A 20,461-nucleotide genomic window follows, 5' to 3' on the forward strand; every position below is an offset into this window, starting at 1 on the left:
AGAAATGCCAGTACAATGTGAGAATCATGATGAGCTTGTGGACAGGATACTGCGGGAGTTCAGAAGCAAGGCATCTAAGCCTCTCTTGAGAGGCCATAAAAATGTGTTCCAAGAGAAAATTTATTTGGATTTCCTTGCCTTAAATTTCACAGTTCCTGGGGATAGAATAGTTTGGAGATAATCATATTTGATTTGGGGTTGTAAGAGCCTAGAAAACCCTCCAGACTGCTTCCTCTATGCAATTTCTGCAATAGCAATACTTGCCACCTCTACCTCCAGATCAGGGGAGAGAATGTGAATACACACAGTGGAAAAGCACTATCCACTTCCATTAGTGGGATTCCATGCCAGAGTTAGTGAACAAACCTAAAAGTGTATATACTACAACTAAAGCTTACATTTGGGGGACAGGGTTAACATGGCAAGGAAAGAAAATACCACAGAACTTCATGAGTCTTCAAAGTTCTGGCTGGACGGTGGCTCACACCTGTAATCTCAGCACTTCGGCAGGCTGAGGCAGGCAGATAACCTGAGGTCAGGAGCTCGAGACCAGCCTGGCCAACGTAGTGAAACCCTGTCTCCAATAAAAATACAGAAACTAGCCAGACGGTAGTGCCACAGGTAGTGGCCTACGATCCCAGCTACTTGGGAGGCTGAGGCAGGAGAATTGCTTGAACGCGGGAGGGAGGCGGAGGTTGCAGTGAGCCAAGGTCACACCACTGCACTCCAACCTGGGCCACAGAGTGAGACTTCGTCTCAAAAAAAAAAAAAAAAAAAAAAAGGCGTCAAAGTTATTTTATTTTGATTTATAATTTTTACAGATGCAGGCAACGTGCTTCTTCTGGTCAGAGCTAATGAAATGGAGGCCGAATCAGAGCGTTAGCTTCAGGAATGGGAATTCAGTGTCTGTTCTGGTTCCACTTCCCTTCACAATTATCAGCAACAGCAAAGGTTTAGAAGAGAGACGTTACTGTTAATATACTTAGAAACAATCCCGTAGCCACTTCCTACAATGAAAGAACACTAAAGCCTTTCAGTTTGATGACCAACTTAACAAGGGGTGAGAGAAATAAATGCTGGAGAACAGGAATCAGAGTCTTCCTTTTTACTGCCATACATGTTATATACTGTTCATAGAGTCACGAAAATCGTTTACCCCTTACAGAAACCTGGAACCAGAAGGAGCTTCAGAAACCAAGTGGTACAAGTACTTGCACTGTATAGGCAAGAAAATTGGGACCCACACAGCGTCAAAACCAGAACCTTGACATTCTGAAATCAAGTTCATTGCTGTCATCATTGTTCCATGCTGAGAGTTTTCTTAGGAAAAAGAAGGAAGTGGGGGAATCTTTCCAAAATTGTGACTATGGAGCTCGAAGGTACTGATTTAAATCTTGAGTTAACAGACCATACAGGCTTTACTTAAGAGATATTCAAGCAAACTCATTTAAATAACTCCTCCAACCTAACCCCAGAAAGGCTTTCTTGGCAGTCTTGGATCAATGACAATTAAAATTCCATCCTCGAGCTGGAAATAACAAACACCAAACGTAAGTACCATCTTTCACATTCTCAATGTTCTCCTTGTCTCTCTACCTAGTCTGCTCTTTTCTGAAAACAACTGGGACACATTCACTCCAACTTGACTTGCCATAGGCCTAGTCTGTGATAGGTTTCATAATAACATCCTTCAACATAGCGTTAAGAGCTGGCGCTGTTTGGGTATGGCCACAACTGCCTCTGCTCCTTCTGTGCATTACACACACTGTGTATTTCACACACTGTGTATTCCATGCCAACGAAGGGGTAAGATATGGCTGCATTATTTAGGGTTAATTGCTAAATGTGCCCGACTCCCTCGCTGAACAGCTAACCATTAGCAGATCTTAAAGTAGTCGATTTCTTAGCCTACTCACTTCCTGCAATCCGCTTTCCTAACCAGGCCTAGCTCCAATCTGACTGGGTAAAACAGACGGTGCCAGCACAGTCAACAGCCATATGTAAGCCTTTCCTCTGGGGTCCATGAAAACAAAACTCCCGAGGAGCTGTGGGGGTGCTCCGTAGCAAGGGATCGTCGCCGAATCCAGCCCGCACATGTCGCAGCTTTAAATAGGTAGGGTCGTGGGGCCCGGTGCTCTCTTCCATCTTTGGACGGAATGTATCTTCTCTTCCTATGCCTTCACCTCCGATGGGTAAGGTCTCGTGAGATACAATATGCAGAGGCCACTTTTGGGGCGAGCCGGAGGCGGTGCGCGTCTAGCCTGAGGGGACGGGAAAGCGGAGGGTAGGGTAAGAGCTGTTGTAGGCGCCAGCCAACAGGGACTCTCCGAACCGGAAGTACCCCGCGTCGCTATGGCTACAGGCGCTCCCAGCAGGCCCGTAGCGTTCCGTTCCCATGGCAACGGTATTGTCTCCTGGGCCAGAACCTGGGTTGCGGAAGATAACGGGGACCTGGCAGGCTGTGTAACTTCTGCGAGGCACCGCTTTGGCGCCCGGACCGAGATCGGCCAGGATCAGGAGGCCGACGCAGCAGGAAGAAGCCGCGCAGTCGGACTGAGGGAGCCGGGAGGCTGGTTCCGGGGCGTGGATTCTCCGCCTTCGGCCAGGTGTGCTGTGCGCACTCGCGCGTTCTCTTAGAGCCTCCGTGGCAGGGGTACTACTAAGCAGAGCCCGACCTGTGGTGTCAGGGCTTAACAGAGTTACCGCGGAACCACAGTAGGAAAAGAGGAGCGATTCATACCTGAGAGGAGGACCAGAGTTTAGTGTTCAGGGCCATGCGGAACATCATAGGAACAGAGTCCGGGAGTTGGAGAGATCAGAACGCCTTGCTGTGGGCATAGTGTTTAAAGTGGAGGTTAAAAAGAGAAATTAGTGAGTCTCCCTTTCTGATTTTCGGTTAGTGGATGCTCTGGAGCCTGGGTCAGAAAGCCACTCAGGGGTCGGCGGGAATGAGTGATTCTGGAGGGTGAAATGAGAGGCTACTTGGTGGATGTTAACGTTCAGTAAATAACTGCGTTCGATTTGGATTTGGTTTAAGCGCCTGGCATAGCCTTCCTTGAGAGTTGAATTTCACAAATACTGTATTTAGAAATCACATTTTTCGTCATGTGCTTCCGAGGTTTCCCCCATCATCTAACAGCAACAACTAAAACAGACACATGAATTTCATTTTATTGTTTTATTTTATTTTGAGATGGAGTCTAGCTCTGTCGCCCAGACTGGAGTGCAGTGGCGGGATCTCGGCTCGCTGCGATCTCCCCTTCCCGGGTTCAAGCGATTCTCCTGCCTCAGCCTCCCGGCTGTGATGTCAAAAATCTGTAATACTTACAAACTCAGCCTCCTGGGTAGCTGGAACCACAGGCATGCACCACCATAGCGGGCTAAATTTTGTATTTTTAGTAGAGACGGGGTTTCACCATGTTGGCCAGGCTGGTCTGGAATTCCTGAACTCAGGTGATCCACCCGCCTAGGCCTCCCACAGTGCTGGGATTACAGGCGTGAGCCTCTGTACCCGCCTTGTGACCCTTTTACTAGAATCTATTAATTAGTGAAATGACCCCAGCGAAAAAAAGCAGAATTAACCAACACACTGACTGTGCTTCGTTTACCACTGAGAACTGGTTGCTTTGCTTAAATCCATCATGCCGTCAGACCTGCAAAAACAATATCTGAGTTGAGTAGGTGACCATAGTTTTGATGACCCAGGAGCTGTAAATGTGCTTGCTTTGAGACGCAAAGGCCAGGGATTTTGGAGAAGTAGGGTGGAGTTGAAATTAGGGGAAATAAATTTAACTGACATTTAATTTGGCAAATTAAAGACCGTCTGTCTTCCAGCGGTCTCCATATCTGAGTATGCGTAGTCTGTGGATTTAGGATGGGTTATATATTTGAGCAGTTTTAGTTTAATGTTAATAGCATCCCAGAGGGGGAAAATAGAACAGACAACCAGCCTTTTCTCCCAAAGCTGACCTTACCTGATTCTTGGTAGGAAGAAGATGCAAGCCAGCCCCATCCGTATCCCAACTGTTAGCAATGACATCGACTGGGATTTCTGCTTCCGTATGTAAGTATCACAGAATTTTGACATCACAGGTACTCACTGGGCTGAAACACTGGGACCTCCTGCTTAAGGCAAACCTGGGTGAGGAGCTTTGCATGAACATTATATAAAAGAGAACGGTTCAGGGTCAGCCTGGCCAACATGGTGAAATCCTGTCTCTACTAAAAATACAGAAATTAGCTGTGCAGTAGTGGTGCATGACTGTAATCCCAGCTACTCAGGAGGCTGAAGCAGGAGAATAGCTTGAACCTGGAGGCAGAGGTTGCGGCAAGCTGAGATTGCGCCACTACACTCCAGTCTGGCAACAGAGACAGTCTCAAAAAAAAAAAAAAAAAAAAAAAAGAAGAAGGTTGTGTTTCTGTGATGTGCTTTAATAATGATTCTGCTATAATATCTGTTTGTATTTACAACCTATGCATGATAGAAGATTGCTTTTTCCTGACTTAAGGAAATTTTAGAAGTTTTTAAAATAAAAATAGATTAGTTATAACAAGATTGGCAAAGTTGCAGAGAGTTAGCTATAACAAAGTTAATAAGAAAATTAAGTTTTATGAAACAGTAAATAAAACTTTCATATTGTCTAATGCTTATTGAGCACATACTATGTGCCAGGCTCTGTTCTAAGTACCTTAAACATCTTAGCTGATTTAATCCTGGAACCCTGTGAAGGAGGTACTGTTATTGGTACATTTTATAGATGAGTATGAATCAAAGAGATGTTAGGGAGTTTGCCCAAAGTTGCACAGCTAGTAAGTGGTATTTAAACTGGGCATTCTGACTCTAGAATCCATTCTTATTTTGTTTTGTTTTGCTTTTAGAGACAGTCTTGCTCTGTTACCCAGGCTGGAGTGCAGTGGTGCAGTCACAGCTCACTGCAGCCTTGGTCTCTTGGGCTAAAGAGATCCTCCCACCTCAGCCTCCCGAGTAGCTGGGACTACAGGCACACACCACCATAACTGGCTAATTTTTACATTTTTGTAGAGATGGGTTTTCATTATGTTGCCTAGGCTGGTCTCGAACTCCTGGGCTCAAGTGATCCTCCTGCCTCAGCCTCTCAAAGTGCTGGGATTAAGGCATGAGCCACTGTGCCCAGCTAGAGTCCATTCTTTAACCATTCTCTATACCAGCGTTTCTCAATCTCTGCACTATTGACATTGGCGTTGGATAACTGTTTGTTGTGGAGGGTTGTCTTATATATTATAGGATTTTTAGCCACATCCCTGGCCACTATCCACTAGATGCCGGTAGCACTAGCTCCAGTTGTGACAAACAAAACTGTCTCCAGACGTTGCCAGATTTCCCTTCGGGGCAAAGTCATCCTTAGTTGGGAACCATCGCTCTATACCAGTGCCATCAAGTAGAAATATAACGCAAGCCACATATGTAATTTAAAATTTTCTGCTACCCATATTAAAAGGTGAAATGAAACACATAAATTTAATTTCAATACTATATTTTCTTCATTTCAATATATACAAAATATGCAAAAATTATCAATGAAATATTTTATCTTTTTATACTCTAAAATACAGCACATATTTTACATTTACAGCATATCTCAATTCAGACTAGCAATATTTCATGTGCTTGATAGCCACATGTGGCTAGTAGTTAACATATAGGATAGCATTTTGGTTTTTTTTTTTTTTGAGACAGAGTTGTGGAGCACGAGATTCTGTCGCTGTTTGGGGGTCCCTATGTAACCTGCCATGATCCCTGGTGGACTGAACAAAGGAGGGGTGAACGCGGGAATAAAAGACAAGAGACAAAAGAGTATATTTGGAAGAAGAGGTCAGGGGGCACCTTGCCTCTAGTGGACAAGGGCCCTGAGCTGTACACAGCCCTCCATATTTATTAGGAAAAAGAGATGGTGAGAAGGGGAGTGGAAAAGGGGTCAGCTGCTCAGTCCAGAGTAGGCTTGCAAGACTGCATTCCTCGAACAACAGGCTCTAGATGTCACAGTAGATAACCTCAGCGCCAGGGAGTGATTGCCTCCAGCAAACCTTCTGTCGGCAGGAGCACTGGTGAGTTTGCTCACATCCTGCATTCATGATAAACAGTTTGCTGGTTGATCATATCATCTCCAGTGGAATACTGAGTTGGTCACGTTGCACGAGCCTTTGGCTCCCTGCACAGAGTCTTGCTTTGTCACCCAGGCTGGAGTGCAGTGGCATGATCTTGACTCACTGCACCCTTCGCCCCCTAGGTTCAAGCCATTCTCATGCCTCAGCCTCCTGAGTAGCTGGGATTATGGGCTCATTGTGGTATTTTTTAGGAGATACAGGGTTCCACCATGTTGGCCAGGCTGGTCTCGAACTCCTGACCGCAAGTGATCCACGCACCTCGACCTTCCAAAGTGCTGGGATTACAGGTGTGAGCCACTATGCCCCGTCTGGATAGCATAAGTTTAAATTCATAAAATATCTTGATGTTAAGGCTTATGTGACTATAAAAATTGAAGTTCATAAAAATGTTAAGTTCACAGTAAAATATCTGGGAAATAATCAGATAATTTATATTGAACATTACTAATCAGAATTCCTATTTATGATGGTAACATATGGAATAAGTTATAAGCCTGGCAAGGCAGACCTTCCATTCAACCTCCTCTTCTTTTTATTCTGACCATCCTTTGAGATGTCTGACTGGTCAGGATTCTCCAGCCATCTTTCTCACCTTATATAACACGACATTCAAAGCTAATTCAGGGATTTACATTCTCAAATCATTTGTCAAGACCTCAATGTTTCTCATTCCTTTGAAGTTCCTGAGGTTGAAGTTTGCTACCTTTGGACTTACCTTAATGTTATTCAAGGCTTAATTTAAAATACTTTGGGCCTATAATTTTTAATATCCATAATTAGCAATCTGTTTGGTGACTCCAATAGATTTAACTTCTGCTCTAGGTCTGTGAAATATGCAGCTTAAGCAAAATTTTCTATTGAGGTATGATCTCTTTTTTATTTTTTAACTGTTCCTTGCAGAGCAGGGCTAGCTTATAGGCAGCATGCCCCGAGTCAGCCGACTTACGATCTCTTGCCACAGATTTCCTGTCTCCTCAATAGTTTTCAAACATTCTAAAAACTGCACATTCTTTTCTCACTCATTTTTTCATCATTTAACAGGCCACTATTTGTTTTTACTATGAGCCAGATATCAGGTTTTCAGAAACAAATGAGGCTCAGCCCCTGCCCTGGTGGAGCTGACTTTGCCAGGAGGCAAAGAATGCTCAGAAACAAGCCAAAGAAACAACAATAAAAAAAAAATAAAATAAAAATCAAACAACAATAAAAAAAAACCCACAGTGTACTAGCAGTTTGGGGGAAATTTTTGAAAGCCCTTTGGAGGCTGCCTTTATTGCTACTCCAGTGAAAGACTTCCAGGAGTCATGACATCTGAGTTGCATCTTGAAGGTGGAGTATGGAATTCACCAGGCAGAGAAAAGGAAGTTTATCACCTGTCTTCTGATCAGGTCGCATCGCCAACCTTCCTTGGCTGTCCCATCAAGTTAGCTTGTCTGCTGAAAGCATGCTCAGCTGTGGGCAGAAGGCAAGCCTGCCTGCACTTGGGCCTGAAGAAATGTTGCTTTCCTATCTACACAACCTGGTTTGCCCACGTGCCTCTTGATAAGTTAATTAGAATAGGACTCTAGAAGGATATTAGCATGTCATTTTTCAAACCTGGTGTAAAAGATTACACTTGGCAGTTACTTTCTTTTTGTGCTTTTCTGAATGTTGATTTAAACATTGAACATTCACTCTTTAAGCTTTTTGTGCTTTTCTGAATTTTTCTTTTATTTACACATTGAACATTCACAATTTAAGCAATCACTGGAAAAGAAAGGTAAATTTTATTTTCAAAACTACTCAGTGGCTGAACTTTTGAGTTATTGTGAGTACAAAGATGAGTCCTTTGGGAGATTTATTTATGCTTAAAATTTCTGTTGTTGCTCCTAAGATCTCAAAATTCTGTTTCTTCTGTAGCACTTTACTGATTTTTCTGGCGATGTTAGGATATAGTTCTTTTTAACACAACTAAGGATATTTCTCCTCTGGCTCTGCACTTGATGTAGTATAGGGTTCCCTCGCTCTCTCTGGTGGGACCCATGTCCTCTTTTCTTGGCCATCACATGTTGAAGCTTTTAAGATATGAGAAAGAAGAGATGCAAAGTCTAGCCTCAAAATGTTGGTTTCCTTTCCCTTAGTTCGTTATATCCATTTTCTTTCCTTGTTTGGATCAGAATTTTAGAACACAGATGTTCCTGGGGATCTTCCAGTTCAACACCCTCATTTGTAGAAGAAGCCCTGTCCTGGAGCTAATGATATACTAATAGCTAACATGAAAGGAACACTTAGTAAAGGCCACACACTGTGCTCACTGATTTATGAGTATTATCTCATTTAATCCCATAACCTCATCAAGTAGGCATTCATATTCTCATTTTACAGAGAACTAAATTAATAACTTGGTTAGCATCATGTGATTAGTAAGCAGTAGAGCTGCACCTCTATAACTAGGCTTCATTTGAACCACCACATTGCTGTCTTAATGCTAAGCTTTGAGGGTGACGTGAGTTTACTGCCTAGCTTTATTCCTTCAAGTTTATGTTAGAAAGCATGTCCCTATCCCCCAGCTGGGAGAGCTATGCCTTCCATTTTACCTTGTTTGAGATGGCAAAGGTGGTTAAATCCTGAATCCCTTCTCTCATACCTACAGGTCACAGCAAACCGAGATCCCAGCTCACCAGCAAACAGATAAGTGGTATCACACTGGTGGATGTGGAGAGAGTGAAGAGGAAACTAAAGCTAAAGAAGAGGAGAAGGCCGTAGACTGTATGTCTCATCCCAAAGAGAAATTAGCCCAATCCCAGAAGAAAGTAGCTCAGCTGATTAAGGAAAAAATGGTAAAACAAAAAACTCACAAAAATTTTGTTTCCATTTAAAAATATGTTCATGATTACAGAAGCTATGCCTTAGATGCAGATTGAAGCGTATGAAATAGAGGAAGGTGTCATCTTTCTTTGTAAGTAGGAGAAAACAAAGCAGAGCATACTTAGGTAGCCAGCCCACCTTCTGGTTCCGGTAGTGCTGGGGTTTGAGTTAGATTTGCATGGTTCATTGTCTGTTCCTCCTTGGGGCGTTTCTGCTTCTAGCTTTAAACTAAAAATTAGGCCAGGTGCAGTGGCTTATGCCTGTAATCCCAACACTGTGGGAAACCGAGGCGGGAGGATCTCTTGAGGCCAGTGTCAGTAACATAGTGAGACCCTGTCTCTATAAAAAAATTAAAAAGCAGCCAGGCATGGTGGAGGGAGCCTGCTATTTGGGAAGCTGAGACAGGAGGATAGCTTGTACCCAGGAAACTGAGGCCACAGTGAGCACATGATTGTGCCACTGCACTCCAGCCTGGGTGACAGAATGAGACCTTGTCTCTAAAAAAATAAAATAAAAAATTGAAAAACCTAAAAATTTTCATTTGGTTATTTTTGTTGCTGTTACTGTTAACTTAAAATTAAAAAAAAAAAAAAAAAAAAACAGCCAGGCCTGGTGGCTCACACCTGTAATCCCAGCACTTTGGGAGGCCAAGGCAGGTGGATCACCTGAGGTCAGGAGTTCAAGACCAGCCTGGCCAACATGGTGAAACCCCATCTCTACTAAAAATACAAAAATTAGCTGGGCATGGTGGGGCATGCCTATAATCCCAGCTACTTGGGAGGATGAGGCAGGAGAATTGCTGGAACCCAGGAGGCAGAGGTTGCAGTGAGCTGAGATCACGCCATTGAACTCCAGCCCAGGCCAACAACAGCGAGACTCTGTCTCAAAAAGAAAAGAAAAAAGTGTATATATGTATATAGACACACACACATATATACATATATACATAAATACATACGTACATACGTATGCATATACGTGTGTGTGTGTGTGTGTGTGTGTATGTGTGTGTATATATATCCATCCTGGAAGGTTTCAGGATGCTATCTCTTAGGTAACAAAAAGGCTGGGATAGTAAGGCAGGAGGTTGAGAACAGGCAGTCAGGCAGGTCTAAGCTCTAGCCTGGAAAGGATATGGGTAAGATGCCCTTGGTTACAGTGGAATCATAAATAAACCAAAGGGCCAGAAGCAGGAGGTCAAAGTGGAGGTCAAAGATCCCAAGTATGCATTTCTAAGAGCAAGTCTAAGACTTGAGTCAAAGATCTCAGAGCAGGTGTGTAAGCATGAGTAATCAAAATCTAGGAAACTGAGACAGCAAGACATCGACTCTCATTATTAGAACACAGGCACCTGCCTGCTTCCAGAACATGATTTATCAACAGAAGAGTTTGTACCTTGACTTCCTGGATCCTCCTAGCCAAGGGGAAAAAAGTAATCTAGATAGGTTTCTTTTTCTATCATTTGCCTCTGAAGTATCTCTCCAGATGGATATTTGTAAATTTATCTCTGTAAATGACCTGAGGACCTTGCAAAGGACAATCAACCTGGCCTGGACCCATTAGTGATTCACAAATCAAGGCTAGAAGGATCATTTCTAAAAACGGACAAGTACCATCTGCCATGGAGTGTAAGTGGGGGTTTTCAAGGCTTGAAAACTCCTTGGCCAGATTGGATAATGACAAAGATTTAGATCTTAGGAGAGAAATCTAACTCAAATCCCAAACTCATCAAATTGTATGCAGTGAACAGGTGCAGTTATTTGCATGTCAATTATAGCTCAATAAAGCTGTTTTTTTTGTTGTTGTTTTTTGTTTTTTTTTAATCAAACCCAACCCAGTACTCATAGCCCTGAAGGGCAGGGGATGCCACATCAGCAGCAGTAGTGCTGGGATGACACCTGGAGCCCATATTGGTTGTCCCAGTTTCTCCGAGTCAAGGAGTTTGAGGATGAATATACAATGTCCAGAGCCAAAGCTTTGGTCTTCCATTCTAGTGATTTTTTCATGGCATGATGCTTCTTCCTCAAAAGAGAACTTAGTATTTGCTGTGGTCAGGCCATGGTGAACTCCAAAAAATGCTGACTAAATGGATGTTTTGGAAGCATCAGGGGAAGTTTCCTTCTACCATTGCTTGCTTCTGTATATTTGAGCAGGAGTCAAGTAAAACATGAAGTTGGGTAGGAGACAGGAATCAGGAAGGAGTGTATTCCTTGGAATCACATATGGTACTGCTGTATCTTACCTAACGTTACTCTTTAAATGGGTTACTTCAGTTACCTGTACATTTTTCTTCAAACGGTTACATTTAGATCGCACTTAACAACACTGAATCATTTTGACACTATTTTTTTTTTTTCTTATAGTAACTCCATGAGGTAGATGATACAGGTTTCCAAATCTCAGAAAAGGAAGCTGAGATCAAAGTGACGTGACCCAAGGCAACACAATCAGTAAACAAACATTAGAACCAGGGCTGAAACTTTAGCTTTTTGGTCCCTTGAAGTGCTATTTTCACTTTACCAGGAAAAAAATGCCTGACCATATCGACTGGTTCAGCCATATTGGCTGTGTTTGTGAAGTCACTGAAATATATGAGGTGAAGATGCAGTTCGGTGATTTCTTAGAGAGCTCTACCTGTCACTTCTATAGGGGTAGAGGATTATTTCCCCCAACCCATCTTTAACCTTGCTAATAAATGATTCATTCAGCAAATACTGAACGTGTTACACCTGTGTGTACTGAGCAGCTAACAGTGAACATGAGGAATAAACTTCTGTCCTCAAGGGACTTATCTTCTAGTTGGGGAGATAATAGACAAACAAAAATAATAGCTAATAGAATATTAGATAGAAGTAAGTGTTATGAAGAAAAAGTAAAATAGGTAATGGGATATTGAGTGATGAAGTGGCATCTATTTTAGATAAGGTGGCCAAAACAGGCCTGTTGATAAGAAAAGTGAAAATGGAATGAGAAAGTGAATGACATGGAAGAGTGTCCTGAGCAGAGGGAGCGGCACGTGCACAGCCCTGAACTGGAAGTTAGTTGGTGATGTTCAGGAACCTCTGGTCAGTATAGTTCCAGCAGACGGAGTAGGAGGAGAGAGTGGTAGAAAATGAAGTCCAGAGGTGATTGGGGTTGGATCAGATTATGCAGAACCTTAGAAGCCATGGTAAGGACTTTGAATTCTGTTAAGAAGAAAAAGCAGGAAGCTGTTGGAGGATTTTGAATAGGAAAGTCACAATCTAATTTACATCTTAAGATATAAACACATAAAATATATTTAAAAATCCATAAGTTTCTAATAATAGTAACAAGCTATTTGGTCACAATTAGAGGATGCTAGTGAACAAATTTATTTTTCTGAAAGCTAGTAAAGAAAGGGCAAGGATAAACCATGTGTCCTGCCTTTCCAATATGAACTGTACTATTGGGTAACCAAAGAGTAGAGGAGGAGAAATTCTCTTTATAGAATTATTCCAGCTAATGTATGAAGAAGGAATGATAGAAATATATATTTGCATTTTATAATCTTTTGTCAATTTTCCATGTAGTTTTCCCAATATCAGAGAAAAATAAAAAAAGAAAAAACAACCAGATAGTAGATGTATTCTGCTGGAAGAACATACCACTAACCATGAAGTCGTTTTGTAAAAAAAAAAATTGAAAGCTGAAATTAACCAAACTTCTAAACCCAACTACTATTATAAAGGCAGGACAGAGAATGGATGGACATGATGAGCCACCATGAGGACGCAGTCATCAAAATTTATGTCTGTGGGAAATACTAGACTGAATGACTCACCTTTTTCAAATAATTTATAAAAAAAAAAGAATTAGAGATGGAAAGGTAACCTATAGATGGAAAGAGACTGATCTCACAATGTGGACAGTCAAACAAACTATTTTAAAAATTAGATTTCTGTGATATTTGATTTTAAGGAATTATTGTTAATATTTTGATGAGATAATGATTCTGTGGTTATGTTTCTAAGTCCATATCTTTTAGAGGTACTTAACGAAATGTTTATAGAGGCAACAATGGAATGTCTGATTTGCTTCAGTTTAAGATGAGGATGGGTGGATGAGAGGTCTAGATAGGAAACAAGATTGGCCAGGAATAGATCACTGATCACACTACATATTCATTCTTCATGCTGTCTATTTTGTATATTAATAAAGTTTTTCATGATAAAAGGTTAAAAGAAGTCACTCTGGCTATTACGTAGAAAGTAGACTGTGGGGGCCAGAGAGGAAGCAATTGGAAGGGGCTGTTGTAGCCAGCCAAGTAAAAGATGAGGGTGGCCTGGACTAGGTACTCATGGCAGAAATGAGAAGAGCTTGGTTTTAGGATTTAGGGGGAATGTGGATCCAACCAGACCTGATGGATTGGACACAAGATGAGAAGTAAAGAGGAGAGAAAAAAGATGACAAGTGAATTCAGTCCTGTGTTCCAGTGATAAGTCCATGGGCTAGAGACTTCTCCTCCTTTCCAAAAAGTATAATCACTTCTGTACTCTACAGAATACTCAAGCAAACAAGGAGCTGATTCGATGTGTCATCCTTTCTCGGATTATTTTTGGGGACCATCACTGGAAATGTGCACAAGCTCTGACCAACCTAGCTTATGGCTACTTGACACTGAGAGGTACTTGGTTTCCCCAGCTGGGTTTGGGTAGCCAGTCTCTGAAGGCTAAACTGAGCCCTCACAACCTCAGTGAGGATAGACATGACTAGGAGGGCTCCTTCTTTCCCCTAGCTCACACATTATCAGGAAGGAAAGTCCATGGATGAGGGAGACAGTGTGGCAAGGATCTTAGTAGTAAAGATAATAATGATGATGACAGTTATTTAGTATTTAGCATGTGCCAACCTAGTCTCATTCATCCTCACAATATTCCATGGAGGGAGGTATTATTATTATCCTCAGCTTATGGATGAGGACCCTGGGGCACAGCGGGCAAAGGACAGTATCAGGGATTCCAGCCAGAAGACAACAGGGGAAGGACAGGCAGGGATGTACACTTAGCATCAGGGAGGCAGACCCAATAATGGGACTTGAATTCAAAGGTAGAAGTCAAGTTCCTGGAAGGTTTGGCTTAGCGAAAGGTAGGGCCCTCATCCTAGAGAAATGGTACTTCTGGAAGGTACTCTAGTATAAGAGAGTAAGACAGGAATCTGTTTGCTAAAACTGAACCCAAGTGAAAGTTCCATGAGAGTAGAAAGTTTGTAGTAGAAGCTGAATAAATATTGGGTGATACACTGAGGCTAGAGCACATTTCTGGAACCAGGGACATAGCCAGCTCAAGACTCTCTGTTCCTTGCCCAGCCATGTCCCCCTGTGTGGACAGAGTACATTTCTACCATGGAACTCATTGTACTGTGCTCATATATGCTTTAAATGCTTCTGCCTCTGACACAGAAGCTCTCTCAGGGCAGGAACTGGTCTCATTGGATCTAGAACAGTCCCTTGTACACAATATGGATGGTATATTATTGCTTAAGAAGTGAGCCGCTGGCCTAGGGATTGTTCAAGTACCTCTGGGACCTCAGTCTGAAGTGGGGCCTAACTTGTAATACAAATTAAATGCTTTATGGGCTTAAGTGATTTGAAGGCTACAGGAAAAGGGAAGTAATATACTTGGGCCATAATGAGGCTAGATATCAGAAAGCAAAGCTTCTGAAAAAATTAAAATTCAGTTCACTTCTCAGTTATTGATCTCAGAATATATTCTTCTTCTTAGGGCTCTATAGGCACTTTTACACCTATTTGTTTTTAATGCAACTTTAGATTCATTTATTGATGTGGCAAGATCATGAGTAGCTGAGATCACAGCATTAGGACAGCGATGCTGTGGGTCACAGTGGGGGCACAGTGAGGCCCTTTTATGCTTTAAGAACGCATGTGTTGTGTTCTGAAATAAGGTGCCATGGCTAGGGAGAGGAGAATGTCTTTACGTACTGGCAGAGCAGGCAGCCACCTCTAGGAGATTTGAGAGTCACCAGGAAGAATCTTCCCCTAGTGGGGTTCCATGCTTCCTTACTTGGAATCTCTCTATTCCCATCAGACTGATTTTCTCAGAAACTTACTGTCTTCATGATAAGAGTCAAATTTAGGGATTTACTACTTCAGTATTTATGGAGTTATTGTTATCAGCCTGGTGGCACTTGCCCTCAGTGCTGGGGATACATAAATGAATATTGCTCGTCCCTATGCTCTAGGAACATACAGGGGTCTTAGGATAGGTACCATTCTGAGGCAGGAACAAAATTCTGGAGAGTGCAAATGAGGCAGTTCAGTGTTTTTGCCATTGAGGAAAGTCAGGGAAGGCTGCAGACAGAAAGTGATATTTATCCTGTCTTTGAAGAATGAGAATAGTTTTATCAAGTAGACTTTTTTATTTTTTATATTTTTATTTTTGTAGACATAAGGTCTTTCTATGTTGCCCAGGCCGATCTCAAACTCCTGGCCTCAAGCGATCCTCCCACCTCAGCCTCCCAAAGTGCTGGGATTATAGGTGTGAGTCATGGCACCTAGTCCCTGAGTAGACTTTGAGGGGAGAAGTAGAGAGTACAAAGTCGGTCCTTTATACATGTTGATCTAAAGCATAGGAAGTGAGAGGATGGCATTCTGTACAAAACTTCTTACACAGAATATTGTAGCTTCTATGAAGATCCTGGGGATTAAGGTAGGATAGAAGACACATTTGGACAGATAGCTCATGCTTGGAAATGGGACTGAAAAGGTAATTTGAGCCCAGATATCAGGGAGTTTGGACAGTTATTAAAAGGTTTGAAGTGAGGTGGTAATAATCAAGCTTGTGTTATAAAATGAGAGATTCCAGTATGGGTTGGACTGGTAGAGAAAGAAGAGGCGAAAACCACTTAGGCCGTTATCCTGCCCAGATGAGAGTCGATGAGGGCATTGGCTATGGCAGTTGGAATGCAGAAAAGATAACCTAAAATGCAGAATTGGTGACATTTAGTGCCCCATTCAGTATGGAGTGGGAAGGACAAGGAAGAATTGAAGTTGAAGCAGGCATGACCTGGACAATTAGCTGAAATCGAGAATGAAAGGGAAAGACCAAGTGGTGGGGTGTATTAGTCTGTTTTCATGCTGCTAATAAAACATACTCAAGGCTGGGTAATTTATCAAGAAAAAGAGGTTTACGGATTCACAGTTGCACGTGGCTTATGAGGCCTCACAATCATGATGGAAGGCCAAGGAGGAGCAAAGGCACATCTAACATGGCAGCTGGCAAGAGGTCATACAGAGGAACTGCCATTTATAAAACCATCAGATCTGGTGAGATTTATTCACTATCACAAGAACAGCATGGGAAAGCCCTGCCCCTGTGATTGAATTACCTCCCACTGGGTCCCTCCCATGACACATGGGGATTATGGGAGCTACAATTCATGATGAGATTTGGGTAAGGACACCACTAAACCACTATGAAGGAAGGGGGAAGAAGCTACTGAGTTTGGTTTCTGACAGGCTGAATCACATCTGTGTTGAAATGTTCATTAGGCAACTGAAAGCAGGTCTAGAGCTCAGGAAAGATGTTAGTTTGGGAGAGATAAGCACACAGCAGCAAGCTGAGGCCATAGGAGTGGAGGAGCTTGATCAGAAGTAGTGTGTAGTGGTTGGGTGTAGTGGCTCATATGTGTAATCCCACTACTTTGGGAGGCTGAGGTGAGTGGATCACTTGAGGTCAGGAGTTTGAGACCAACTTGGTCAACATGGTGAAACTCCATCTCTGCAAAATACAAAAATTAGCCAAGTGTAGTGGCACATGCCTGTAGTCCTAGCTACTCAGGAGGCTGAGGCAGGAGAATTGCTTGAACCAGGAGGTGGAGGTGGCAGTGAGCCGAGATTGTGGCACTGCACTCCAGCCTGGGTGACAGAGCAAGAGTCTGTCTCAAAAAAAAAAAAAAAAGGAGTAGTGTGTAGAAAGAGAGGGGAAGAGAATAGAGGACTGAAGACTGGAGAGCAAGAGCTTTAGGAATGGGTAGGATAAAGGGGGGCCAGCAAAGAAAATAGAAGACTCAGGAGGAGCTGTGTCGTGGAAGCCAAGAGAGGAGAGAGGGTTTTAAAAAGAAGTGCAACAGTGGTTTCAACAGTTCAGATGGTAGAGGAAGGTCAAATAAGGTAAAGGCTGAGGAGAGACCCATGGATTTGGCAGTTGGTAGGTCATTGCAACTTGGTTTGGTAGAGACAAGTATACTCCTTGGGCCTTGGGAGAGCCCAGACTCACAGAGACTAGCTAAGAGTCTTTCACTGAAATTCAAGCTTGAGGTGATGAACTTGAACTGAAGAGGAAGGCATTTGACAGGGAGATTTCTCTGAAACTAGGCAAGGCCAGATGCTGCTCTGTCTGTCTTGCCTTGAAGATAACTAGGGTAGGTCTAGAAGGAGGTTGGCCTAGATCTTCTGAAATCAACCCCTTCCATAATGAGCCACAAACTGCCTTTGAGTTTTACTTTTCCAATTAGATTCCAAGTTAAGTCAAGATAAGTGAACAGGTTGTACCACAAAAGATGGTGATAAAACCTTTCCTCCCTAACTGACAGTTTTTCCTGCTGCATGAATAGAGAACTACGTTGGGGCAATAAGTTGGAGGAGACACAAGTTTTCCTGTACAAGAGACTTTTTTTGTTTGTTTCTCCTAGATGGGAAAAGCAGCTTGCTGGTCAGATGAAGTGTCCATGTGATGTAATGGAGCCTAGACTTGAACCCAGATTTTCTGATACCAGCCTAGATTTTTTTTTTAGAATAGGTTGTGACTGTAAGCTTTCTTTGAGAATAGCCCAGTGCCTCTTATTTCAGTCATATTTTGGTTTGTTCACTTAAGCTTTTATTTCAGTTTTTTCACTTCAGCTTTTTTAGTGTCTTTTTAGTGTCTGGTCCATGGAGTAAGTAAGGCTTTGAAAAATGGCAGATCTTCAAGAGAGATGAAGTACTTGCTCAGCTCCACGCAGTGTGGTTGTCATTCATCCTCTAACTGCTTTAAAGTGGACGGAATATATAAGCTGGCCTCCTGTGTAGGCAGATGTGTGTGTCTGTGTGCGTTCATGCCTCACTGCACCCATGCATGTTTTATAGTCATCAGCCCTGCTTTGCTCATTTCACTTTGGGCCTTCTCCAGCAGCCAAAAGGCTGATTTCTCTCAATAAACAGTCATTCAGTGAGTACTTAGTGAGAAACCTGTATATGTGAAATGCCATGAAGAACACTGTGGGAAATGTAATGAAAAGAAGCCGTCAAAGGTTTTACAACTTAGTGTGGAAGGTGAACTACCTAGGGACATAACTATGAGGGAAGGCACTATAAGGTAAATGCCATGTAATTGATTTAAATAATGGGTTTCAGGAAGGTTGGGTGAAATCATTTCTGGCTGAGTTGATAGATTCAAGGGGGAGGTGGATTCAAGGGTTGTAAAAAAGGAGTAGGGTTTGGGTAGGTGGAAGAAAGGGTGGGCATTTCTGTTGAAAAGGATGATGTGGGCCAAGGCATTAGGAAGAAAAGTGCCACGTCTGTGGAGACGGCAGTAAGCAGCCTTGCCTGGCTAAGGTTAGGACTGGTAAGATGAACCTGGAAAGGAGAAGGGTACATTGGGCAGGCCATGGTGTGGTTTTAAATACAGGCTAAGGAATTTGTAATTTATTTGATAGGCAAAGAGCACTACTGGAGATTTTCCAGCAGGATGATAAAAATGTCAAAGTGTACTTTTGGCAAGGTTAATCCAGCAGTGATGGAATGGAGGCCATCTCAGTCATCTGAGTCTAAAACTAGGCTGCCAGAGAGAATGGGTGAGAAGGTAAGGATTCAAGAGTCTATGAAAGACAGATACATTTATTTTTAAACCAGAAACCCGCTTCTGGGAATCTGTCCTAAATACACACTGATAACATGGACAAGGTTATTCTTTGCAGCATCGTTCATAATAGTAAAAGACTGGAAACAAGCAAGTATCCATCAACAGGAAACTAGTATATACACACAGAGGGAAATATGGAATTTTAAAAAAGAACATGAGGAATCTCTATATCCTTCTAGGGAAAGATCTCTTTAGGGAATAGAGAATGCACAATGCGTACAGTGTTTATAATATGCCTCTTTTTGTGTAAGAAAGAGGGAGTAAGAAATGAGAATGTAGGCTTATTTTTACATAAAAAACACCGAATAGTACACAAGAATGAAACAAAAAATGTTACTTAGATGGTGGTTGGGGACAAAGGGAACAGGATTGGAAGTGAGACCTCTCAGTGTTTACTTTTTCATATACTTTTTAACTTTTCAACTATAGAAATGTGTTACCTATTCAAAAATGATTATTAAAAGACAAAGACCATTAAGGAGGAGTTGGCAGGACTTGGTGTTCGATTTAGGGCTGAGTGACAGTGAGGCCCAAAGATGACCGTGATGTTTTGGGCCCCTGAAATTGCCATTTTCAGAGAGAAGTAGGTCAGAAAGGAAGTGGACTGGGAGAGGAATGCTGAGTCCAGTTTTTTATGTATAGATTTTGAAATTGCGATAGAGAATCCACAAGTTGAGAATCACTAATCTGAAAATCTGAAATCCAAAATGTTCCAAAATCTAAAACTTTTTGAGTGCTGATGTGTCGCTTAAAGGAAATGCTCATTGGAACATTTTGGATTTCAGATTTTCAGATTTTAGAGATGTTCGATTGGTTATCTGCAAATAATCCAAAAATGCCCCCCATCCAGAAAAAAAATCTGAAATCTGGAACACTTCTGGTCCCAAGCATTTTGGATAAGGGATACTCAACCTGTAATACATTTTCACTTGTGCTGGAAATTTGGGATCAGAACTTGGGAGGAGAGAAGGAAAGGCATAAGCATGGAGGAATATTTGAGACCAGAACTAAAGAGGGGAAATGGTAAATTATAAGCACGGAAGCTAAGGTTGAAGTAATAGGAGTTGATAAAACTTGCAAGAAGGAAAGAGAGAAGTGGAAGAAACAGAAAAACTTGGAAAATGGATACATTAATGGTAGAGAACAAAGGACCTTGATAAAGAGTTAGCAAAGAATCAATTACAGAAGGTTTATAAAGGAGAAGCAGGTTGGTGCAGTACCTAGGGAGCCAAACAGCTAAGGGTGTCTGATACTGCAGTGAAATGCAGACTGAAAAACTGCAGTTGGATTCATTTATTAGGATGTTTTTGAGGGGACCTCAGAAGAACAGTTTCCCCATAATGGTTGGAGGAGAAGCCAGATCCCAGGGAGGAAGGGAAGCAATAGGGACCAGTAGGCTAGTGAAGATGATTTTACAAGAGAAGGAGATGCAGGAAGATTTTAGCAAAGGGGAAGGAGCCAGTTAGAAGAGAGGGTTTAAAGATTTTTTTAATGGAGTAATTGATGAAATGGGATTCACAGGAGAATGTGAGGCTTTTGCAAGCAGAGTGTATAAAAGTTGGTTGGCTTGTTAAACGGAACAATTGACACTA

At 42.2% G+C, this 20,461-nt stretch overlaps 1 protein-coding gene across 4 annotated transcripts in view; it reads left to right on the forward strand.

The window, feature by feature from the left end:
* The first annotated feature begins 2,432 nt into the window (after positions 1 to 2,432).
* TTC23L (tetratricopeptide repeat domain 23 like) overlaps positions 2,433 to 20,461 on the forward strand; it is a 61,484-nt gene continuing 43,455 nt past the window's right edge. For all 4 annotated transcript variants that reach the window (XR_004429792.1, XR_004429791.1, XM_033179325.1 and 1 more), the window contains exons 1-4: positions 2,433 to 2,606; positions 3,989 to 4,063; positions 8,777 to 8,963; positions 13,513 to 13,636. Coding sequence is in view for 2 of the 4 variants with exons in the window: in XM_033179325.1 (XP_033035216.1) it covers positions 3,996 to 4,063; positions 8,777 to 8,963; positions 13,513 to 13,636 (379 nt within the window). In the remaining 2 variants the exon portion in view is untranslated. The remainder of the gene's footprint in view (positions 2,607 to 3,988; positions 4,064 to 8,776; positions 8,964 to 13,512; positions 13,637 to 20,461) is intronic.

Source organism: Trachypithecus francoisi, unplaced genomic scaffold, assembly GCF_009764315.1.
Source record: "Trachypithecus francoisi isolate TF-2019V2 unplaced genomic scaffold, Tfra_2.0 Lachesis_group2, whole genome shotgun sequence".
NCBI classification, from domain to species: domain Eukaryota; kingdom Metazoa; phylum Chordata; class Mammalia; order Primates; family Cercopithecidae; genus Trachypithecus; species Trachypithecus francoisi.